Source organism: Ursus arctos, unplaced genomic scaffold (assembly GCF_023065955.2).
Source record: "Ursus arctos isolate Adak ecotype North America unplaced genomic scaffold, UrsArc2.0 scaffold_14, whole genome shotgun sequence".
Taxonomy (NCBI): Eukaryota; Metazoa; Chordata; class Mammalia; order Carnivora; family Ursidae; genus Ursus; species Ursus arctos.
This window is the reverse complement of record NW_026622808.1, coordinates 2,458,072-2,477,997: the sequence shown is the minus strand read 5'-3', so window position 1 is coordinate 2,477,997 and position 19,926 is coordinate 2,458,072. Positions and strand designations below refer to the sequence as shown.

At 37.8% G+C, this 19,926-nt stretch overlaps 1 protein-coding gene across 2 annotated transcripts in view; it reads left to right on the top strand.

Annotated features, from left to right (window-relative positions):
- The window catches only part of AKAP10 (A-kinase anchoring protein 10), an 81,203-nt gene that overhangs the window by 31,780 nt on the left and 29,497 nt on the right, over nucleotides 1–19,926 (top strand). For both annotated transcript variants that reach the window (XM_026521097.4, XM_057311279.1), the window contains exons 5-10: nucleotides 7,510–7,608; nucleotides 12,358–12,442; nucleotides 13,249–13,372; nucleotides 14,430–14,566; nucleotides 17,089–17,233; nucleotides 19,051–19,224. In XM_026521097.4, coding sequence (XP_026376882.2) covers nucleotides 7,510–7,608; nucleotides 12,358–12,442; nucleotides 13,249–13,372; nucleotides 14,430–14,566; nucleotides 17,089–17,233; nucleotides 19,051–19,224 — 764 coding nt within the window. The remainder of the gene's footprint in view (nucleotides 1–7,509; nucleotides 7,609–12,357; nucleotides 12,443–13,248; nucleotides 13,373–14,429; nucleotides 14,567–17,088; nucleotides 17,234–19,050; nucleotides 19,225–19,926) is intronic.

The window sequence follows — 19,926 nt, the reverse complement described above, 5'->3', positions numbered from 1 at the left end:
AGTTAAAACTGTTTCATTTATTAATGTATTAAAATGTTTAAAATATGTTAATGTCCTTTTATTCTTTTTTTTTCCTTAAGATTTTATTTATTTGAGAGAGAGCACAAGAGGAGGGAGAGTCAGAGAGAGAAGCAGACTCCCCACTGAGCAGGGAGCCTGATGTGGGGCTCCATCCCAGGACTCTGGGATCATGACCTGAGCAGATGGCAGACACTTAACCGACTGAGCCACCCAGGCGTCCCGATGCCCTTTTATTCTTAAATGAAAACTGAATTCTCCTGATCCAAAAAAAGGGTGTAACCTCATTCAGTATTTCTGAATGAAATATAGTTAATATTTTATTTGAAGGTGTCAAAACTTCTTTCAGTGAGTTTAATCACCTGAAAATAAATGTGCATTAGTGTCTGTACAACTTCTTACAGCATTTGTCTGGGATTGGCAGCTGTTTTTAATGGTGGAAAAGCAAGAACTGAGAAACAACCCAAGTTCTGATTTTTAGGCTTTTTGACAGACATTTTCAGCAAAACTAGTGTCTTTGTTCTGATTAACAATTTGTTCATAGTGGCGATACAATAAATATTTGTTGAGAGAGTGGAATTAGCTTGGATTATGTTATATCTGGTTAAAGGCAAAATAGTCCCCCCATATCTTCACAGTTGATACCTTTCATCAAGGCCCTGGTTATAGAGAGGATTAATTCACAAACAAGCACAACTTTTCTTCCCCAAAACATATCTTTTTATAGCTCTGTATATTAGAGGCAGTACTGGTACTGATGTCATACCTGAGATTTTGTCCTAACTCCGGCACTTTCCCTTTTTTTCTTTGAATTCTTTCTTCTTCTTTTTCTTTTCTTTTTTCTCTTTTTTTTTTTTTTTTTTTTTTTTGTGGTAAGAAAAGATACATGAATTCTACCTTCTTAACAAATTTTTAAGTGTACAGTACAATATTGTTTACATACAATGTTGCATAGCAGAGTTCTAGAACTTACTCATCTTGGGTAGCTAAAACTTTATACTTGTTAACAGTGGCTCTTTATTTCTTCCTCCTTCCCTTAACAGCTACTATTCTGTTTTCTGCTTCTGTGAGTTTGACTATATTAGATAGCACATATAAGTGGAATCCTGCAGTATTTGTCCTTCTGTGACTAGCTTGTTTTATTTAGCATAATGTACTCGAGGTTCATTCATGTTGTCACGTATGGCAGGATTTCTTTCTTTATATGGCTGAACAGTATTCCTCTGTATGTATATACAACATTTTGTTTGTACATGTATCTATCCATGGACATTTGGCAATTGTGAATAAAGCTGCAGTGAAATGGGAGTGCAAATATCTCTTGAAGATCCTGATTTCAATTTTTTTTTTATAAATACCCAGAAGTGGCATTACTGGATGATATGAGTTCTATTTTTAATTTTTTGAGGAGTCTCCATACTGTTTTCCTTAGTAGTCACACCATTTTATATTCCCACCAACAGTGTAGGAGGGCTCCGATTTCTCCGCATCTCACTAACACTTGGTAACTTTTTTTGGTGATGGTCATCCTAACGAGTATGGGATAATATCTCATTGTGGTTCTGTTCTTTCGGTCTGTATATCAGTACGATACTGTTTTCATTATTACAGCTTTATAATATATTTTGAAATCAGGAAGTGTGGTGCTCCGGCTTTGTTCTTCTTTCTCAAGGTTGTTTTGGCTATTCAGGTTCTTTGTGGTTCCTTATGAGTTTTAGGATTATTTTTTCTATTTCTGTAAAATAAATAAATAAACCCTGAGATTTTGATGGGGTTGTGCTGCGTCTGTAGATCGCTTTGGGAAGTGACATCTTAACAATATTAAGTCTTCCCTTCCACAAACACAGGATGTTTTTCATTCATTTGTGCCCTCTTTGAATTCTTTCAGCAGTGTGTTACAGTTCTAAGTGTACAAATCTTTCACCTCCCTGGTTATGTTTATTCCTAAGTATTTTATTTTTCATGATGCTATTGTAAATGGGATTGCTTGCTTAATTTCCTTTTTTGGATAGGATAGTTCATTATTAGTGTATAGAAATGCAGCTAATTTTTGAATGCTGATTTTGTATCCTGTAACTCTGAATTCATCTATCAGTTTTTTGTGGAGTTGTCAGTGTTTTCTACGTATAAGATAAAGTCATCTGCAAACAGAGATAATGTAACTTCTTCCTTTCCAATTTGGATACTTCCCCCACGCCGTCCTAAGAGCCTTGGCTAGACTTCTAGTACTGTGTTGAATAGAGGGATTAAAAGTGGGCATCCTTGCCGTGTTCCTAATATTAGAGGAGAAGCTCACAGTTTTTCACAATTGAGTAGGATATTAGCTGTGAGTTCCATATGTGGCCTTTATTATGTTGAAGTAATTTCCTTTTGTTCCTAGTGTGTTGAGAGTTTTAAATAATGAAAAATTGTTGAATTTTGCCAAGTGCTTTTTCTGCATCTGTTGAGTTGGTGTGGTGTATCACTATAATTGATTTTCCTATGTTGGACTATCCTTACACTCCAGGGATGAATTCCACTCGGTCATAGTGTGTGGTGCTCTTAATGTACTGTTGAATTCTGTTTGCTAGTATTTTGTTAAGGATTTTAAAATCTATGTTCATCAGGGATATTGTTCTGTAGTTTTCTTGTAGTGTCTTTGTCTGGCTTTGGTATTAGGGTAATGCCTGCCTTATAAAATGAGTTTGGAAATGTTCCTTCTTTTTTCTTTTTTCTTTTTTGGAAAGAGTTTGGGAAGGATTATTGTTAATTCTTCTTTAAATGTTTGGTAGAATTCACCAGTGAAGCCATCTGTTCCTGGGCTTTTCTTTGTTGGAAGGGTTTTTGATTACTGAATCAGTCTCCTTACAAATTATAGATGTGTTCAATTTCTCTACTTCTTGATTATTCAGTCTTAGTAGGGTGTATGTTTCTAGGAATTTATTTCTTCTAAGTTGTTGGTGTATATCTACTTTGTTGGCATATTTTGTTAATATAAGTGTCATGATACTTTTAGCTCTGTGGCATCATTTCTCATATCTCCTTTCATTTTTTATTTTACTTATTTGAGTTGTCTGTATTTTAGTCTAGCTGAAAGTTCGTCAGTTTTATTGATCTTCTTGAAAAACCAACTTTTTCATTGATTTTTTGCATTGTTTTTCTATTCTGTATTTCATTCATTTCTGCTCTAATTGTTATTCCTTCTAACTCTGTGCTTTGTTATTTCTAGTTTCTTATGTAAAGTTGGTTCTTTGGGATCTTTCTACTTTCTTAATATAAGTGTTTATGGCTATAAATGCCCCCTTGATCCTGGTTTTACTGCATCCCATAAAATTTTGGTATATTGTGTTTTCATTTGTCTCAAGATATTTTTTAAATTTCCTTTTCAATTTCTTTTTCAGCTCATGGTTGTTCAAGAGTATATTTAATTTCCACCTATTTCTGAATTTTCTAGTTTTCTTTTTGCTTTTGATTTCTGGGTTTATTCCACTGTGGTTGGGGAAAATACTTCGTATGATTTCTTCTCTTCTTAAATTTAAGACCTGTTTTGTGACCTAACGTGGTGTGTCCTAGAGAATGATCTGAATGTGTTGAGAAGAATGTGTATTCTATTCTGCTGCTCTAGGGTGGAATGTTCTGTATATGTCTGTTCAGTCCATTTGGTCTGTGGTGTTGTTTGAGTCATGTTTCCTTCCAGATTTTCTGTCTGGATGTTCTGTATTCATTATTGAAAATGAGGTATTGAAGTCTCCTATTATTGTATTGCTGTTTATTTCTTGCTTTGCTTCTGTCAGTGGTTGCTTTATATATTTAGATGCTCTGATGTTGGGTACATATATATTTATAAATTGTTATACCTTCTTGGTGGATTGACCCTTTTATCATTTTTGTCTTAAAGTCTGTTTTGTCTGATACAAATCTAGTCCCCTTCCCCCTGCTCTCTTTTGGTTACTATTTACATGGAATATCTTTTTCCATTCCTTCACTTTCAACCTATATGTGTCCTTAAATCTAAATTGAATCTCTTGTAGACAGCATGTAGTGGGATATTGATTGTTTTTTTAAAAAAATACATTCAGCCTCTGTATGTCTTTTGGGGAATTTAATCCATTTACATTTAAAGTAATTATTGATAGGGTAGGATTTACTGTTGCCATCTTGTTCATTGTTTTTCTGAGTGGCTTTTAGGTCTTTTTCATTCTTTTCCTCTCTTGCTGTCTTCCTCTGTGTTCCCTTGTTTTTATGTAGTGACATGCTTTGATTTCTTTTTCATTCTTTTGCATATCTTCTATAGGTATTTTCATTATAGTCACCGTGGGACCTAATAAAAGATCTTATAGCAATCCATTTAAGCTAGTAACAACTTCACTCACATATAAAAACTATGTTTTTGCTTCTTCCTGGCCCACCCAGCACTTTCTTAACTCAAATAGATCATTTTAGTTTTTTGTGCATAAGGGCTTTTTTCTGTAAAAATAAGGATAATAATCTATTCTTTTAAAAAAACAATCTGTTCTGTTAACCCAGGGGTTCACAAAGTATGGTTTGCAAACCCTTAGAGCATCCCTAGAGATTTTTTTCAACAGGGTCCATTTAGTCAAAACTGCTTCCATGATAATTCTGAGATGGTATTTGTCTTTTGCACTGTTGACATTTGTAATGATGGGACAAAGGCATTGGTGGCACTCGGCCAAATTGTACTAATAGTCATTTTGTGCTGCAAATACTTACAGTAAAACTAAGTGCCAGTTTTACTTAAAGATGTCTTGGGGAAAGTAGATAATTAATTTTTTTAAATCTAAACCCCTGGGTATATGGGTGGGGTTTTTTTGTGTGTTGTTTTTTTTTTTTTTTTAAGATACAAATGTATAATTTTATTTTATTTTTAATTTTTTAATTTAAAGTCCAGTTAACATACAATGTAATATTATTTTCAGACATACAGTATAGTGGTCAACAGTTCCATACAACACCCAGTGCTCATCATAGCATGGGTATATGGTTTTTCAGTATGTGTGATGAAATGGGAAGTATGCAGAGCACTTCTGCATACTCAAGTATACTACTTGTTTTAAGAAGTACATGTATATTTGACTGCTTTTGTGAGCTTAGTTAGCTGCTTTTTTTAAAAAAGATTTTATTTATTTCTTTGAGAGAAAAGAGAGTAAGCAGGAGAGAGAGGGAGAGAGAATCTGAAGCAGATTCCATGCCATGCACGGAGTCAGACGCGGGGTTTGATCTCATGACCCTGAGATCATGACCTGAGCTGAAACCAAGAGTTAGACACTCAACTGAATGAGCCATCCAGGTGCCTCTCAATTAGCTGCTTTTTAAATGGAATACCATTTTTACTCCAAAGAGTGACTGTGGTTACACAGACTTGGATATTTGCCATGTGTTTTCTTGGAAATGAATAAAGTGAACTTGTCATTTCAAGGAAAACAGCTGAGAGTATTTGTTGCCCTTGGTGAAATGTAAGCTTTTCAAGTGCTTTGACAGATTCAAAGAGTGTTCTGATAAGGTGTTTTTTTTTTTTTTTACATTATACGATGCAGTGTATCAACATTTGAAAGGTCCAAAATATTCAAAAATATATAATGTCATAAAATCATGAGTAAAAAGATCTACTTACCACGGGAGATAGACTACTGGATTCTAATGTAACAGACAAGTGCACTGATCTGGTTTGCACGTCCATATTCTGACTAACCTTTAAGAAACTGCCACTTGTGAAGTTTTGGTGTAGTATCAAAGAAGAATATATTCACAGTGATTTCAAAAAGGTGTTAAAATACTCCTTTTCCCATCTCTGTGTGTTTGAAGCCAGATTTTCTTAATACAGATAAAAGAAAACCATTTCTCCATTCACAATACTTCTGATGTGTGGGTTTTCCACACCAAGCAATTCTCCAATTCTCTGTGGGTGGTAACTTGGGGTTCTGCAGTTTCATTCATTCTGGCACTAACTACCCAGAGTTAGTGCAGACCTCACAAGTTAAGGGCTCAGTCCCACAAGATTGCCCCCCACTTCAGATGCCAGCTGCAAGTCTCAAGTTATCACCAGTACTTCTGGCCAACCAGCTATATAAACCTGGGGTTTCCACAACCTCTTCTCATGTTCCGTGATCTTTTATAATAGCTCACAGAACCTGGGAAACACTTTACTGGTTTATTATAAAGCGTGCAGATGAACCACCAAGTGAAGAGGTGCAGACGGCAAGGTCAAGAAGGATCCTAAGTGCAGGAGCCCCTGTCTTTGTGGGGTTGGGGTGTGCCACCCTTCCAGCGCCTGGGTGCATTCCCCAAGCTCTCTGAACCCTTTCATTCAGGGGTTTTATGGTTCTATAATGTGGGCATGATTGGTTAAATTATTGGCCATTGGTGATTAACTTGATGATCCCCAGCCCTTCCACCCTCCCTGGAGGGTGGGGAGTGGGGCTGAAAGTCCCAATGCTGTAATCACAGGCTCGGTTCCTCTGGCAACCAGCCCCATTCTGCAGGTCACCTCATTACCATAAACTTCCCTGTGGTTGAAAGGGGCTTATTATGAATAATAAAATATACTTCTGTCACCCCTCCCACTTAGGAAATTCCGGGGCTTTAGAAGCTCTCTGCCAGGAACAAGGATGAAGGCTGTGTGTGTGTGTGTGTGTGTGTGTATGTGTGTGTATACACACACACACACATTATTATATCACTATATCAAAATATACTTCAGCCAACACAAAATGGCACAGCAGATTGAATACCAATGCAGATACGAAAATATAGGCGTTTCCTATCAAGACAGAGTATTGCAAAAATGTAAAATAATGCCCTCTTCTCACTCATTTTTTTTCAGTTCAGAAAATAGTTTTTTTTCCATGAAAAATGTTTTTTTGTTAACTTATAAAAGATTTAATATTGTTAATTTTAACTGAGTCAATAATTTTTCTTGGTTTTTTATTTCTAATACCTTAATATCTATAGATAAAACTCCCATTAACACAAGTTCTTTAGGTTCCTCAATAACTTAGGATTGCAAAGAAGTCCTGAGACTAAGAAGATTGAGATTCATTGTTTTAACCTTCTGAGGTTGCTGAAAGTTAAACAGATATATTCATGAATATGAAATTATTTTGTAAAATATTTTAAGTGTAGATTTATAAATGTTTGTGAGGTCCTGCTGTTACATTGCTGTGCAAGTCCCTCAAGTTGAGACTTTGGAAGAAGAGACATGGAAAGAGAACACGCAGAAGTAATTGCTGTTACAAAGCTCATTAGTTTAGATGGGGAGTGGAGGGGGGAATTCACATAGAACTCTGTTCCACAAACCAAACAGTGAAAACCTAACATGCTGGGGGCTTGTTTTGTCCTAAATATATTGTTATTTATATTTGTAATACATGTACATGTATTTGTGTGTGTGTGTGCTTGGTCATACTGTAAAGGGCCCTGCTGTTCATAATTCTAGTCCATTACTCGTCCAAGTTGCTCTTTGAATTTTGAAGTTGTCCCCTTCTTCCCTTGCAGGTATAGAGCAAGATGCAGTGAATACTTTTACCAAATATATATCTCCAGATGCTGCTAAACCGATACCAATTACAGAAGCAATGAGAAATGACATCATAGGTAAGCAGTGGCTGAAGCTATGGCAAAAATAATAGTGATGATGATGATGATGTGTGGTTTCGGTTATTAGCTAGAGAATTTTTTATGAACATGGAATTCAACATATCCCTTCCTAGTCTGTTTTCAGAGCACTTTGTTATATCAACTGTATCTCACTTAAAATTTTTCTCCCTTATATGTTGGACCCAAATTCTTAGACTTTGACTCAGATAGCAACAGCAGCAAGAAAACAATAGTAGCCCGCATTTATTGAGTACTCACTGTGTCCCAGACCGCATTGTATAGGCACTTCCGTGGATAAATTCTAATCTTCTAAAGAACCTTGTAGCATAAATACAATTATTTTATAAAAGAGGAATTGGAAGCACAAAGAGGGTAAATAATTTGCCCAGAGTAAGAGAACTCAGACACGGCAGAGTCGGGATTTGAAAATAGACCCCTACACATTTACTAGTATGCTATTCGGCAGTGTTTTTCTTTTTTTTTTTTTTTAAAGATTTTATTTATTTATTCGACAGAGATAGAGACAGCCAGCGAGAGAGGGAACGCAAGCAGGGGGAGTGGGAGAGGAAGAAGCAGGCTCCCATCGGAGAAGCCTGATGTGGGGCTTGATCCCATAACGCCGGGATCACGCCCTGAGCCGAAGGCAGATGCTTAACCGCTGTGCCACCCAGGCGCCCCACGGCAGTGTTTTTCAAACTGTAAATTCAGACCAGTCTCCTCTTACGACCTCACGTTCTTGCCAAAAAAAAAAAACTAGAATAGAAAAATCAAAGTGCTCAATAATAAGGGCAAACAAACATCATTTCAGGACATTGTTTTCATCATAAATTCATATACATATGTGTATACTGTGTTACGTAAATCTGTTTCTCTGTAATAATAAGAAAATAATAAAAATAATAAAATAATAAGAAAAATAATTTAAAAAATCTAAAGTTTTTACTGTGTTGTATCAGAAGGACCTTAGGTACACCTGTAATCACAGATGATAGTGGATTGTTTGTTCATTAAATAAGTATTTATTATATTCCCATCAAGTCCTAATACTGAGTTTTGTATTTTAATTACAGAGACTTTGTATTTTTGATTTATGAAATACAGCATGTTATTCTACTCCTAGCAGATTCTTCCCAGTGTGGGGCTCTTTAAATCTTTACCATAGATATTTTGCACTCGCTCATCATTGGAGATATTAAAACCCTTTCCTGTCTGAGCTGTGGTTCTTAAATTGGCCCACCATACTTTCCAGGGAACAACTGTTGGCTGTTTGGGGGCCCATCAGATGCTGGCCCCATTGTTTCCTTTTTCTTTCTCCCACACAGATGCCTATAACATATAGGTCTTGTGGCTCTTGGTTGTTTGTCCCCGTTTGCTTGTATTTTGGGTTTTCACCCAGTTTTGTTGCAAATGTTGTCGTTGGATTTTGGCTTTTCTATGTAGTTCCGCTGTTTTTATGTGGGAATTTGTTGCTGCCATCTTCCAGGCTTCTCTAGACCAACATTTCCTATATAATTATACAGCTAGGGTGTCCTAACTGATTAGAATTTGGCTATTTGAGGATTTGGTTGGCTAGTGATTCCTTTGGGGATTCGTTTGTACCAGTGAATAACCAAACTGTGGTAGGGGAGAAAGGGGGGATTTTTGAGCCAAATAAATTACATTTAAAAATGAAATATCACTTCATTTCTTTTTTTCCTTTTCTTAAACTTTATCAAATTAATGATATAATCCCATGAGGGGAAAAAATCTTTGGAAGTATAAGTTGAGAACATTTAGTGATTAAGGGAGAAAGTTAAAATGTTAATTACCTATATGTTTTTAGACCATTTTTTTCTCTGAGCCTCAGTCTTCTGAATCCTACCCCATATTCTCCTTTTCACTTGGAGTATTCTAATACAGCTGTACTTCAAATATGTTACAATTGGAAGAAGTCTGCCCTTGAGCTGTTTCTGTGTATCCCATCTGCCTAGTTTTGTTGTAAATGTTATCCATGGGTTTCCGGTGTTGCTGTTTAATTACTTCCTTTTTACATGGGATTCAGAATAACCCAAAAGCTATGCTTCCACTGCCTCCTTCATCTTCTGCAAATCCTTGAAGTGGTGGAATTTAAAAAATATTTTGAAGGGACAGGTGTTAGAATTTGCTGATGGTTTGAAAGTGAGTGGTGTGATAGGGAAAAAGGAATCAAGCATGACTTCATTTTTGAAAATCTGAATCACTGGGAGAATGAAGTTGCCATTTATAAGATGAAGAAGATTGTAGCGGTAGTGGCTTATGGGAAAAATCAGGAGTTTGGGTTTTCAGACACCCAAGTGGTGAAGGTCAAGTATGCAGTTGGCTGTCTGTGCTAGGAGTTGATGAGAGAGGCCTGGGTTGGAGATACGTTTGGAAGTCATCAGCATATAGATGGGTTTAGAGCCATGGATAACATTATCCTCAGAGTGAGTATGGTGAGTAGAGGCCTAAGGATTATCCTGGGGCAAGCCCAACATTCGCAGGTTTGGTAGGTGAGGGAGAACCAGCAAAGGAGACTCAGAAGTAGCAGCCTGTAAAGTTGGCTCTGCTGTATCAACTATGTCTCAGGAGAGTCGTTGTTTCTGGAAGCCAAGTGAAAACGTGTTTCTGGGAGTCAGGGAGTGATCAGAGGTGTGTTAAATCCAGCTGAGAGGTTAAGATGAATACTAGGAATGGAATGGACTTGCCAACCTTGTGGACAGCTGGTCCATCAGTTATCTTAATTTCAGTGGACCACTGGAGACAGAAACTTAACTAGAGGAGTCTTAGAATGGAAGGCGGAGTGGAGACAGCAAGTATGAGCAACTCTTCTGAGGCATTTTGCTCTAAAAATGAGCTGGAAGGGGATGTTAAATCAAGGGACAGTGGCTTTTGTTTTGTTTTTGTGGTGACATGTCGTGAGCCTATAAGGCATAGCATACAAACAAGCGTACATGTATAGCATACAGACTATATAGCCGGTGAGAATGAGGCAGCAGCAAAGGAAAAATTGATGCCGGAGGCAGAGGGGACAGTTTCTGTGAGAAAGAAGTCTTGAGGAGGCGAAAGAGATTGGGATCCCGTGCTCAAATGCAGAGTGCAAGCATAGAGGTGCAGGTGAGCTGGTAGATGTGGTAGGAAGTTGTGGGAATATTTTTTGATTGCTTCTATTTTCTTTTTTTTTTTTTTAAGATATTATTTACTTGTCAGACAGAAACAGCACAAGCAGGGGGAGCAGCAGGCAGAGGGAGAAGCAGGCTCCCCACTGAGCAGGGACCCCGATGTGGGACTCGCTCCCAGGACCGTGGGATCATGACCTGAGCTGAAGGCAGACACTTAACTGACTGAGCCACCCAGGTGTCCCAGATTGCTTCTATTTTCTTAATGAAGTAGGAAGCCAAGTCATCAGCAGAGAGAGCAGAAGGAGGCGTTAAGGTGTTCAAAGAGAGAGAAGTTGTGTTGTGTGATGTCTGGCAGAGTATGAGAGTAAATGAACCAGGAAACTGTAGTATGATCCTTGGGTTTCATTAAGGTCCTACTAAGGTCGTGAACTTAAAGTGAAACCAGCCATCATGGGTGAATTGTTTTTTCCAGCTGTATTCAATAGCTAGCTAAACAGATTACTGATTTGCTGCTGTTTACTAAGGTAATTCCTAATTTTAGCACATTTCATGTTTCTGCCAAATAACATTTTGATAAGCTTTTTTACAGATAAACCTTTTTACAAATCCATAACTCTTTTGGTTGCAGTGTTAGAATTGCTGATTGGAAGGGCATGTTTATTTGTTTATTTTATTTTTTGAATAGAGCCAGAAAGCACAAGCAGGGGAAAGGGCAGAGGGAGAGGGAGAAGCAGGCTCCCTGCTGAGCAGGGAGTAAGGAGCCCAGTGCGGCACTCGATTCCAGGACCCTGAGATCATGACCTGAGCCGAAGGCAGATGCTTGACTGACTGGGCCACCCAGGTGCCCTGGGCATATTTATTTTTAAAGCTTCTCCAGAGAAGGATATACCAGTATATTCTCACTAACACTACTGTCAGTTTTCCCGTGCCCTTGCTCAAGCAAGGCAGTGTGGTGTTAAACAATGAAACGTGCATCGTTACAACAATTTTGTGCCAGTTTACTAGACGAAAGGTAGGGTGCCTCCTTAGTCTAACTTGTGGTTATATTGATTTGATTCCTAGTGAGTGTGTATATCTTTTCATATTGGCCATTTCATATTTATTCTTTTTTTTTTTAATTAATTTTTTTAGTGATCTCTACACCCAGCATGGGGCTCAAACTCACAACCCCGGGAGCATCCTCTTCTGACTGAGCTGGCTGGGCACCCCTGTGTTTGTTCTTTTGCAAACTATCTTTTCATGTCCTTTGCTCATTTTTCTTTGGGGACATTTCTTACTAGTTTGTAGGAGCTCTTGATATGTGAATGATAATAATCTATCACATACAGGGTAAGCTGTCACTTGTGCTGCAAATTTTTCCCCCCAGTTTGCCTTTTTAATTTTGTTTTGGGGCTGTGTTAATGTACAGAAATTAATTTTATGTTGTTAAATCTTTTGATTTCTACTTTTATATATATGCTTAGAAAGACCTTTCCTACCTCAAGATTATATGTTTACCTGTATTTTTTTTTTTTTTTTGGCTTCATTTAAAACTTGCTGATTTATATGCCTCTACAGTTATTTCCTGCTTTGGTTCACAAAGGTGTACAGTTTGGATTTAGTGGAAATTTATTTACCATTTCTTTTACAGCAAAGATTTGTGGAGAAGATGGACAGGTGGATCCCAACTGTTTTGTCTTGGCACAGTCCGTAGTCTTCAGTGCAATGGAGCAAGAGTAAGTTAATTTTCGTACATTCACATTTTGGGTTTGGGGATTTGGGTTCACTCAACTACAAGCAAACTATTTTTGAGGACTTAAGTATTTTGAATGTTTACAGGATCTTACAGGCATATCCAAGACTACCTTGGTTCATGGTGTCTTTTAAATATAAACTATGTGAACTCTTAAAACACATGTTTGTTTTTAATGTTAATATTTCCTAGGTTAAAGAGTTCTTTAAAATTCTGAAGTCATTTGGGGGTGATTGTAACTACAGTGTGACTATTAGAATTTATTTATTCCAGCAATGCATGTGTTCAGGTAGATATCCTAATTTGTTAGTGCACGCTTTAAGCTTAATGGATGCTGTATTACTAAATTCACATAGATTTGTTGAAACTGCCTCCAGAGGTTTTTGTTGTTTTTTTTTAGATTAATCGCTGCTGCATGCCCTTAAGGAAAAAAATCTACATATTAATTCATTTAGTACTTAGGAAAAGGGTGCTGTGTGCAGGGCATAGTCAGATATAATACCTGCTTTTGAAGGAAGTTACAGCCTGTTAAGAGAAATAGGGTATGTTCTTTGGTTACATGTAATATGAGGTAGCATGTGTCACATAGCAGAGGAAAGTTAAAAGTTTCTAAGAGGTGGGAGAGATTACTTCCAGGTGTAGGAACCAGGAACGACACCATGGGAAGGGAGGTAGTGTTGACCTAGGCTTTTAAGATACAATAGGCACAGAATGGAAAGAGTATATTTTTCCCAGTTAAGCTCTTTCCTTGGTCGTTCCCTCAAATTTTCCCTTTTTGTCCATGTGCAGGCACTTTAGTGAGTTTCTGCGAAGTCACCATTTCTGTAAATACCAGATTGAAGTGCTGACCAGTGGAACTGTTTACCTGGCTGACATTCTCTTCTGTGAGTCAGCCCTCTTTTATTTCTCTGAGGTAAAGTCTGCATTTCCTTTCACACTCTGTTAGAGCATTCCAGCCTCTAAACTAGAAATGCTGGGGCCCCCTCTGTACAAAATAATATGGAAGAGCCAAATCATTTCCAAAAAGATGAATTGGAACGAAATAATTTTATTATGTTAAGTTGTACACCTAATGGCAAGAGTACTTTAATGGCATATTAGATTAAAGAGAATGTGAAAAATCAGTATAAAATAACTCTAATTTTGAAAAACTGAAACTTCTGCTTATAAGAGAATGCATATTTTTAATTATCTTGGAGCTGTTTTAAAACCACAGATTTGATACTTGATTCCAGTGCACACATATTTGCAGACCAGACTTCAGTAGAGAGAAAGAAAAGGAGTATTTTTTCCTCCTATCATCACTTTTACTTTAGCCCCTTGATAGGATTTCTCAAGCAATGAGTAGATTAATGTCTTTGAGGCATACGGTTTAGTGTAACGGTATTTGTTAGGTCTCGGAAATGAAATTCTTTTGTTGCAAAGCACATGACTGTTAAGCAGAGAGGATTTCCAGGCTCACAAAGCATTAACTTAGATACACACTTGCACTCTGCCTCTCCCAAGAATAGAGCTCTCGGGTGATGTGCTTTCTCACGCCCTCTCTTTGCCGTAAGTGTAAGTCCGCAATTTGTTCGGGTTACTGTGGCTGCATGGAGTGATGGCAATGATCAGGTATGAAAGATTTGGTCTGGTTAGTGTACTTTTCGTATGTTAGCCACTGAGGGACCGCTAATCATCTTTACTGTGAATCTTATTCCAGTTCACTTAAGTTTGTATCCAGCAGTGTGGTGTGGGGTGTTGTTAGTTTTTTGGGTTTTTATCCCCTACGAGAATGGTTTTCAACTTTTCAGTCTCAAAAGCACCTGTGAGTTGCTGACTGGCATGAACTGAACAAGTGGATCTGGTTTTTTTTGTTGTTGGTTTTTGTGTATGTCCTGTATTTTTAATGGTTGGGCTTATGGACTAGAGATGGCTAGAGAAATCTGTTTATATTCTTTTTTTTCTTCTTTTGTATTTTTCCTTCCTAGTACATGGAAAAAGAGGATGCAGTGAATATCTTACAGTTCTGGTTGGCAGCAGATAACTTCCAGTCTCAACTTGCTGCCAAAAAGGGCCAGTATGATGGACAGGAGGCACAGAACGATGCCATGATTTTATATGACAAGTGAGTTTTATTGATGTATTCAGCATTTGGTGAATGTTGAATATTTGATATGTATTTCGGAAATAAAGATGAACAAATCCAGTCTCTGCTGTCAAGGAGCTCACAGGGAGTAGCATAAAAGCTGCTTTTCATATGGTGTGTATAAAGTTTTAGGATTCTTAGAACAAACAATTCTGCGGGGGGAGTGGGAGGTTTGTGTGTGGCAAGAAGGATGATGGTGGTGGAGTTCAGGAAGGGTTTCACAGAAGAAAGATTTGAATTGGATCCTGAATAATGAATTGAATTTTGCTAGCCAGAGAAGTCAGGAAAGAACATTCTAGGCAGAAGCACTGGCACAAGCAAAGTCAGAGAAACTTAGGGGAATGTGGCACTTTGAGGAAACTTGAGTTAGGGTAAGTAAAACTTGGGTAGGGAATATAAGAGGAAGATGAAACTGAAGGGAATACATTGTAAAGGGTCTTAGATACCTATGTATGGGTGTATCACATTGTGCAGATCTGCACAGCCAGGTTACTATTCAGTGAATAATAGTTTTTCGTTGGTCTTCACTGAAAATGAGAGGATGGCAAAATCTTACATTGAACAGAACTGAAAACATTTGGTCAGTCGAGTGATAAGCCTGTGGCCAGCTGTGGTACTCTTAGTTTTCATTTAATTTTCTTACTCTGTAAAGAAAAGTAATGTATTTGTATCCACAAGCAACCGCTGAGAGGATAACTTGACAGTAGAGGAAAGTCCGTGGGATGTTAGGGCTGCAGGAGAGCAGAGCACATCTAGGTCAGTGGTTCCTGAGCATTGCTGTGCAGGTTCCTGCTGGGCTGTCTGCGTAAGAACCAGCGGGGAGCTTGTTAAAAATAGGTTTCCAGCTCTCCACCCTAAGAGGTTCTGATGCAGCACGTTTGAGGTATGGCCCAGGAGTTTTTATTTTTAGAAGATAACCCCAGATGATTGCTGATGGATAGCCAGATTCGGGATCTAGTCTGATTTTCCCATTTTGCAGATAAGAAAACGAAGACCCTTTTTCTCAAAGTCACAGGGCAAGTTAGTGACAGAACTTGATCTGGAATGCAATTATTGTTTGCCCAGTGTTTATTTATATTTGTGGGAAATATTATATAAGAAACATTGTTACGTGGATGTTGAAATAGCACGTGTTTGCATTTAGAAATTCGGTCTGGGGTGCCCCAAAATTCAAATCATGGAGGAGTATTTACCAACTTATTTGCTACAAGGTGGGAGACTATTTGTTAAGAAAAGGCTAATAACAAAAAAAAAAAAGAAATTTTTTTTTTTTTTTTTTTTTTTTTTTTTTACGCTGGAACAGAAGAGTGGCACTAGTAGTAAGTCCTGGCTGGAGCTCAGTAGGCACACAGAGCAGAGACCCTGTTTGCCCACTGGATCCCATTTTCACATTGGGAGCCATTTTTAAATAAAGATCACCGTATGGCATCCCACTGGCACTGTCATTTTGTCAAGTTCATTGTGCCAAATTTGACTTTGCCGATCCCAGTTTTGGGTTTTTTTTTAAAGATTTATTTATTTATTTGGGGAAGAGAGAGAGCAAGCAAGCATGTGATGGGGGAGGGGTAGAGGGAGAAGGAGAGAATCGAGAATCTCAAGCAGAGTCCCCAATGAGGGTGGAGCCCGACACGGGGCTCCATCCCACAACCCTGAGATCATGACCTGAGCCCAAATCGAGTCAGATGCTCAACCGACTGAGCCACCCAGGCCCCGCATCCCTGTTTGTTTTTATATGTTATGTATGTTATGTATGTATTATCACAGTCATACCTAATTAGTCTTTCTGTATTTGTATCATAGACAAGATTTAGAAGTCCCTAGAATGCTTGGAAGAAAACATACATATATTTTTTTTGCTTTTAATCCTCCTTTTTTTGGTATCCAGTTTATAATCAGCCTACCAGAACACTAGTTTTGCATTATATCTTATGAAGTTAGAAATCTTTAAGGTAGCATTGATTACTCCTTTTCCTTTCCACACCCAGTCTTCACCAAGTCCTGTTATTCTGTGCAAATACATGAGATCCGTGTACTTCACCCTCGGCGCTGTTGTAGTTCGAATTCCTGCATGTATAGTACCTGTACCTCGTAGTTACAGTGGTGTGTTCTCATCGTGTCCGATGCAGAGGTCTTTTCTGCTCTCTTTCCGGGGAGAGAATTGTGTCTTGCCCTCTCTTAAGTCCATTTCTGCCTCCCAAATGCTGAACAGAGAATAGGTGCCCATTAAATACGTGCGATTGATTGATTTCTTTGTCTCACTTGTAGCCTGACCCTCAGCAATCTTAAGGACTAAGGAAGATGGAAGGAGATAGGAATGTAGCAAGTTGACTCAGATACCTTCGGGGCTGTGGGAGTGAAGGTTGCAGCATGGCCCTTAGGAGCCAGCTCTCGAGTCCTAGGTCTGCAAGCTGAATCAAGTAGCCTCGTAGAAGAGTTGGTGCCAGAAGTTGCTTATACTAGCTAGGAAATTTGGTTTGATTTTGGCTGTCTTTGTACCATAGGTACTTCTCCCTCCAAGCCACACATCCTCTTGGATTTGATGATGTTGTACGATTAGAAATTGAATCCAATATCTGCAGGGAAGGTGGGCCACTCCCTAACTGTTTCACAACTCCATTACGTCAGGCCTGGACGACCATGGAGAAGGTAACCAAGAACTTCAAAAATATTAAACTGCAAGAAGTTTTTACTGGTGAAACCCAGAAAACATAACACGGAAAAAAACCAAATGTAACAAAACTGGAAAATTGAAGCAGTGGAGCGTAGTGATTAAGAGCAGAGGCTTTGAGTCTGACTTGGTATGTGTTAAGTTAGCCTTTGTAGGCTGAGTGACCTCAGGCGGTTATTGAAATTCTCTAATGCCACTTTCTACATCTCTAAAATGGAGATAATATGGGTACTTACCTAAAAGCTATTTTAAGGATAAAAATGAGGTAAGATGTATAAAGTTCTTATTAACATTGCGTCCAGCACATAGTAAGTATTTAAAAAATGTTAATGGGTATTATTACTACTGTTATTATTAAATTTTCAAAAATAGTTAGATAGCAGTATTGGACAAAATTAGCTTAAAATGATCCAAATATTTCATCAGTATCTGTCAACAGGGTCAGAACACTAGTTTTATGTATCATAACTTGCGGGGGATCACTAATAGCTTATTAATAATAAGGTGTTAGAATCTGTGAATGACTTATTCTTCTAATGAACTAGAGCGGATTTTACCAGGAATTACACAGAGCCCAGGATAAGCCCATGAGGTTATGATGCTTATATATGTCATGTGTATCTAGGTGGGAAAGGATTAAGTAAGCACTGTTAAATAATACCGCACATAAAAACTGAATTTCAGGAACATGGAAGAGTTACATATAAAAATCAGATCATTAAAAAGCTCATGGTAAGGTGAATAGAGAATCAGCTGTTGCCCAGGGATAAAAAATTTTTCATGATTAAAATCTTCCTGATCTAAAATTAGGAAAAGTTCCAAATCTGTATCATATAAAGAAAGTAAACTTTCTGGATAAAAAAGAAAATGAAAATACAGAGAAAAACAGAATGTTTAAGTATTTCTTATACAATGTGTATATGTAAAGAACTTACACTAATTTTAATACTGTCAAGTAGATAGATGAGAAAAAGACACGGATGATTTGTTCATCAGTTCTTTGAGAATTTCTGTGCTAGGTATTGGTGTTTTGGTGGTCAACAGAAGAAATGTGGCTTCTGCCCTTTTGGAGCTCTGTCTATAAAGAAGGCACACATTAAACACAGACTGTTTACAGTCATAATGCTAACTGCTGTGAAGGGAAAGTTGGTAATAGGAAATGCCAGTAATAAACATCGGAACTTATTCCACATCATTAATAATTTTTAAAGGTAAATAAAAACATCCATGTATCATTAGGCACTCACTTAACAATGATTGAAAAACACAATCCAGTGTTGGAAAGCCTGTGTCAAAACAGATACCTTGATATACTGACAATGATACAAATTGACAACATCCTTCTGAAGAGTAAATTGGCTATCCATATCAAAGCTAACATGTTCACCCCATTTAACTCAATAATCACATACCTGGTAATTTATCTTAAGGAAATCAGTTCAGAAGTTAAAAAAAAATATATATCAATATATACGCTAAGACTTTAATATTTATAACCAGAAAAATCTAGTTTCAGATTAGATTCCCTTGCAGCATGTTTTCTGGTCACTAAAAAATCTAAATATCGAGTCTATGTAATAGTTTTATGGTAAGCTCCTGGGGGACACACCTATAAATTGTACTCATAATTTTAGTCACAATGTAAACTGTACATGAAGGAATAATACTTGGGAGTATAACAAGGAAAAGCAAAATCACTTGTGCTAGCTGGTAGAATTGTGCATAAAATTCTGCTTTCAAAGATTTTAATTGTATTTGATTTCACCTCTAAAATAATGCTTGTCCTCTCTTCCAGGTCTTTTTGCCTGGTTTCTTGTCCAGCAATCTTTATTATAAGTATTTGAATGATCTCATCCATTCGGTTCGAGGAGATGAGTTTCTGGGAGGAAATGTGTCACTGACGGCTCACGGCTCCCTCGGTCCTCCTGATGACTCTCACCCAGGTGGTACCGACAGCTCGGCTTCTCAGGTACCGATCAGTTCGCCTCTGACAATGGGGAGAAAGGTGTACACATCCTTCCCTTCACATACCAGTAGCAGATTCTGTTTGGAAGTTTTTGTTGTTAGAAGAAACGAAGAAAATAAAATTCGCCTACTTACTCTGTGTTTTAACACAAATATCTGCAGTGATTAGCAGTGTATTATGTCGTAAGGTGGTGTGCTGTTTCATTCAGGCCACTCTTCTGCCTGACACTCCAGCTGTTGCCTTCAGTAATCAGATAATACGACGTACATTTATAGCCTCCGAAGAACACTGTGCAGTTATTTGGGAAATTTTAGTAACTACATTTGGGATGCTTTTTTATAGAATAATTCTTTCTTTTTTTAAGATTTACTTATTTTAGAGAGAGACCTCGTGAGCATGAGAGGGAGGGGCAGAGAGGGGGAGAGAGAACCCCAAGCAGACTCCACACGGAGCAGAGCAGGCTTGATCTCGCTTCCCTGAGATCTCGACCTGAGTTGAAACCAAGAGTCAGAGGTAACCGACTGTGCCATCCAGGGACCCCTAGCATAATTCTTAATCATCCTTTCTTAATATTGTATTTCACCAAAGAGCTTTTGGTTCCATTTTGAACTGCAGGGACACTATATTTCCTTAATCTTTTTGGGTTTTTTTTAGAGTGCTTTCATGCGTCAAACCTTAACTGATTCTCCCCACAATTGGGTGAAA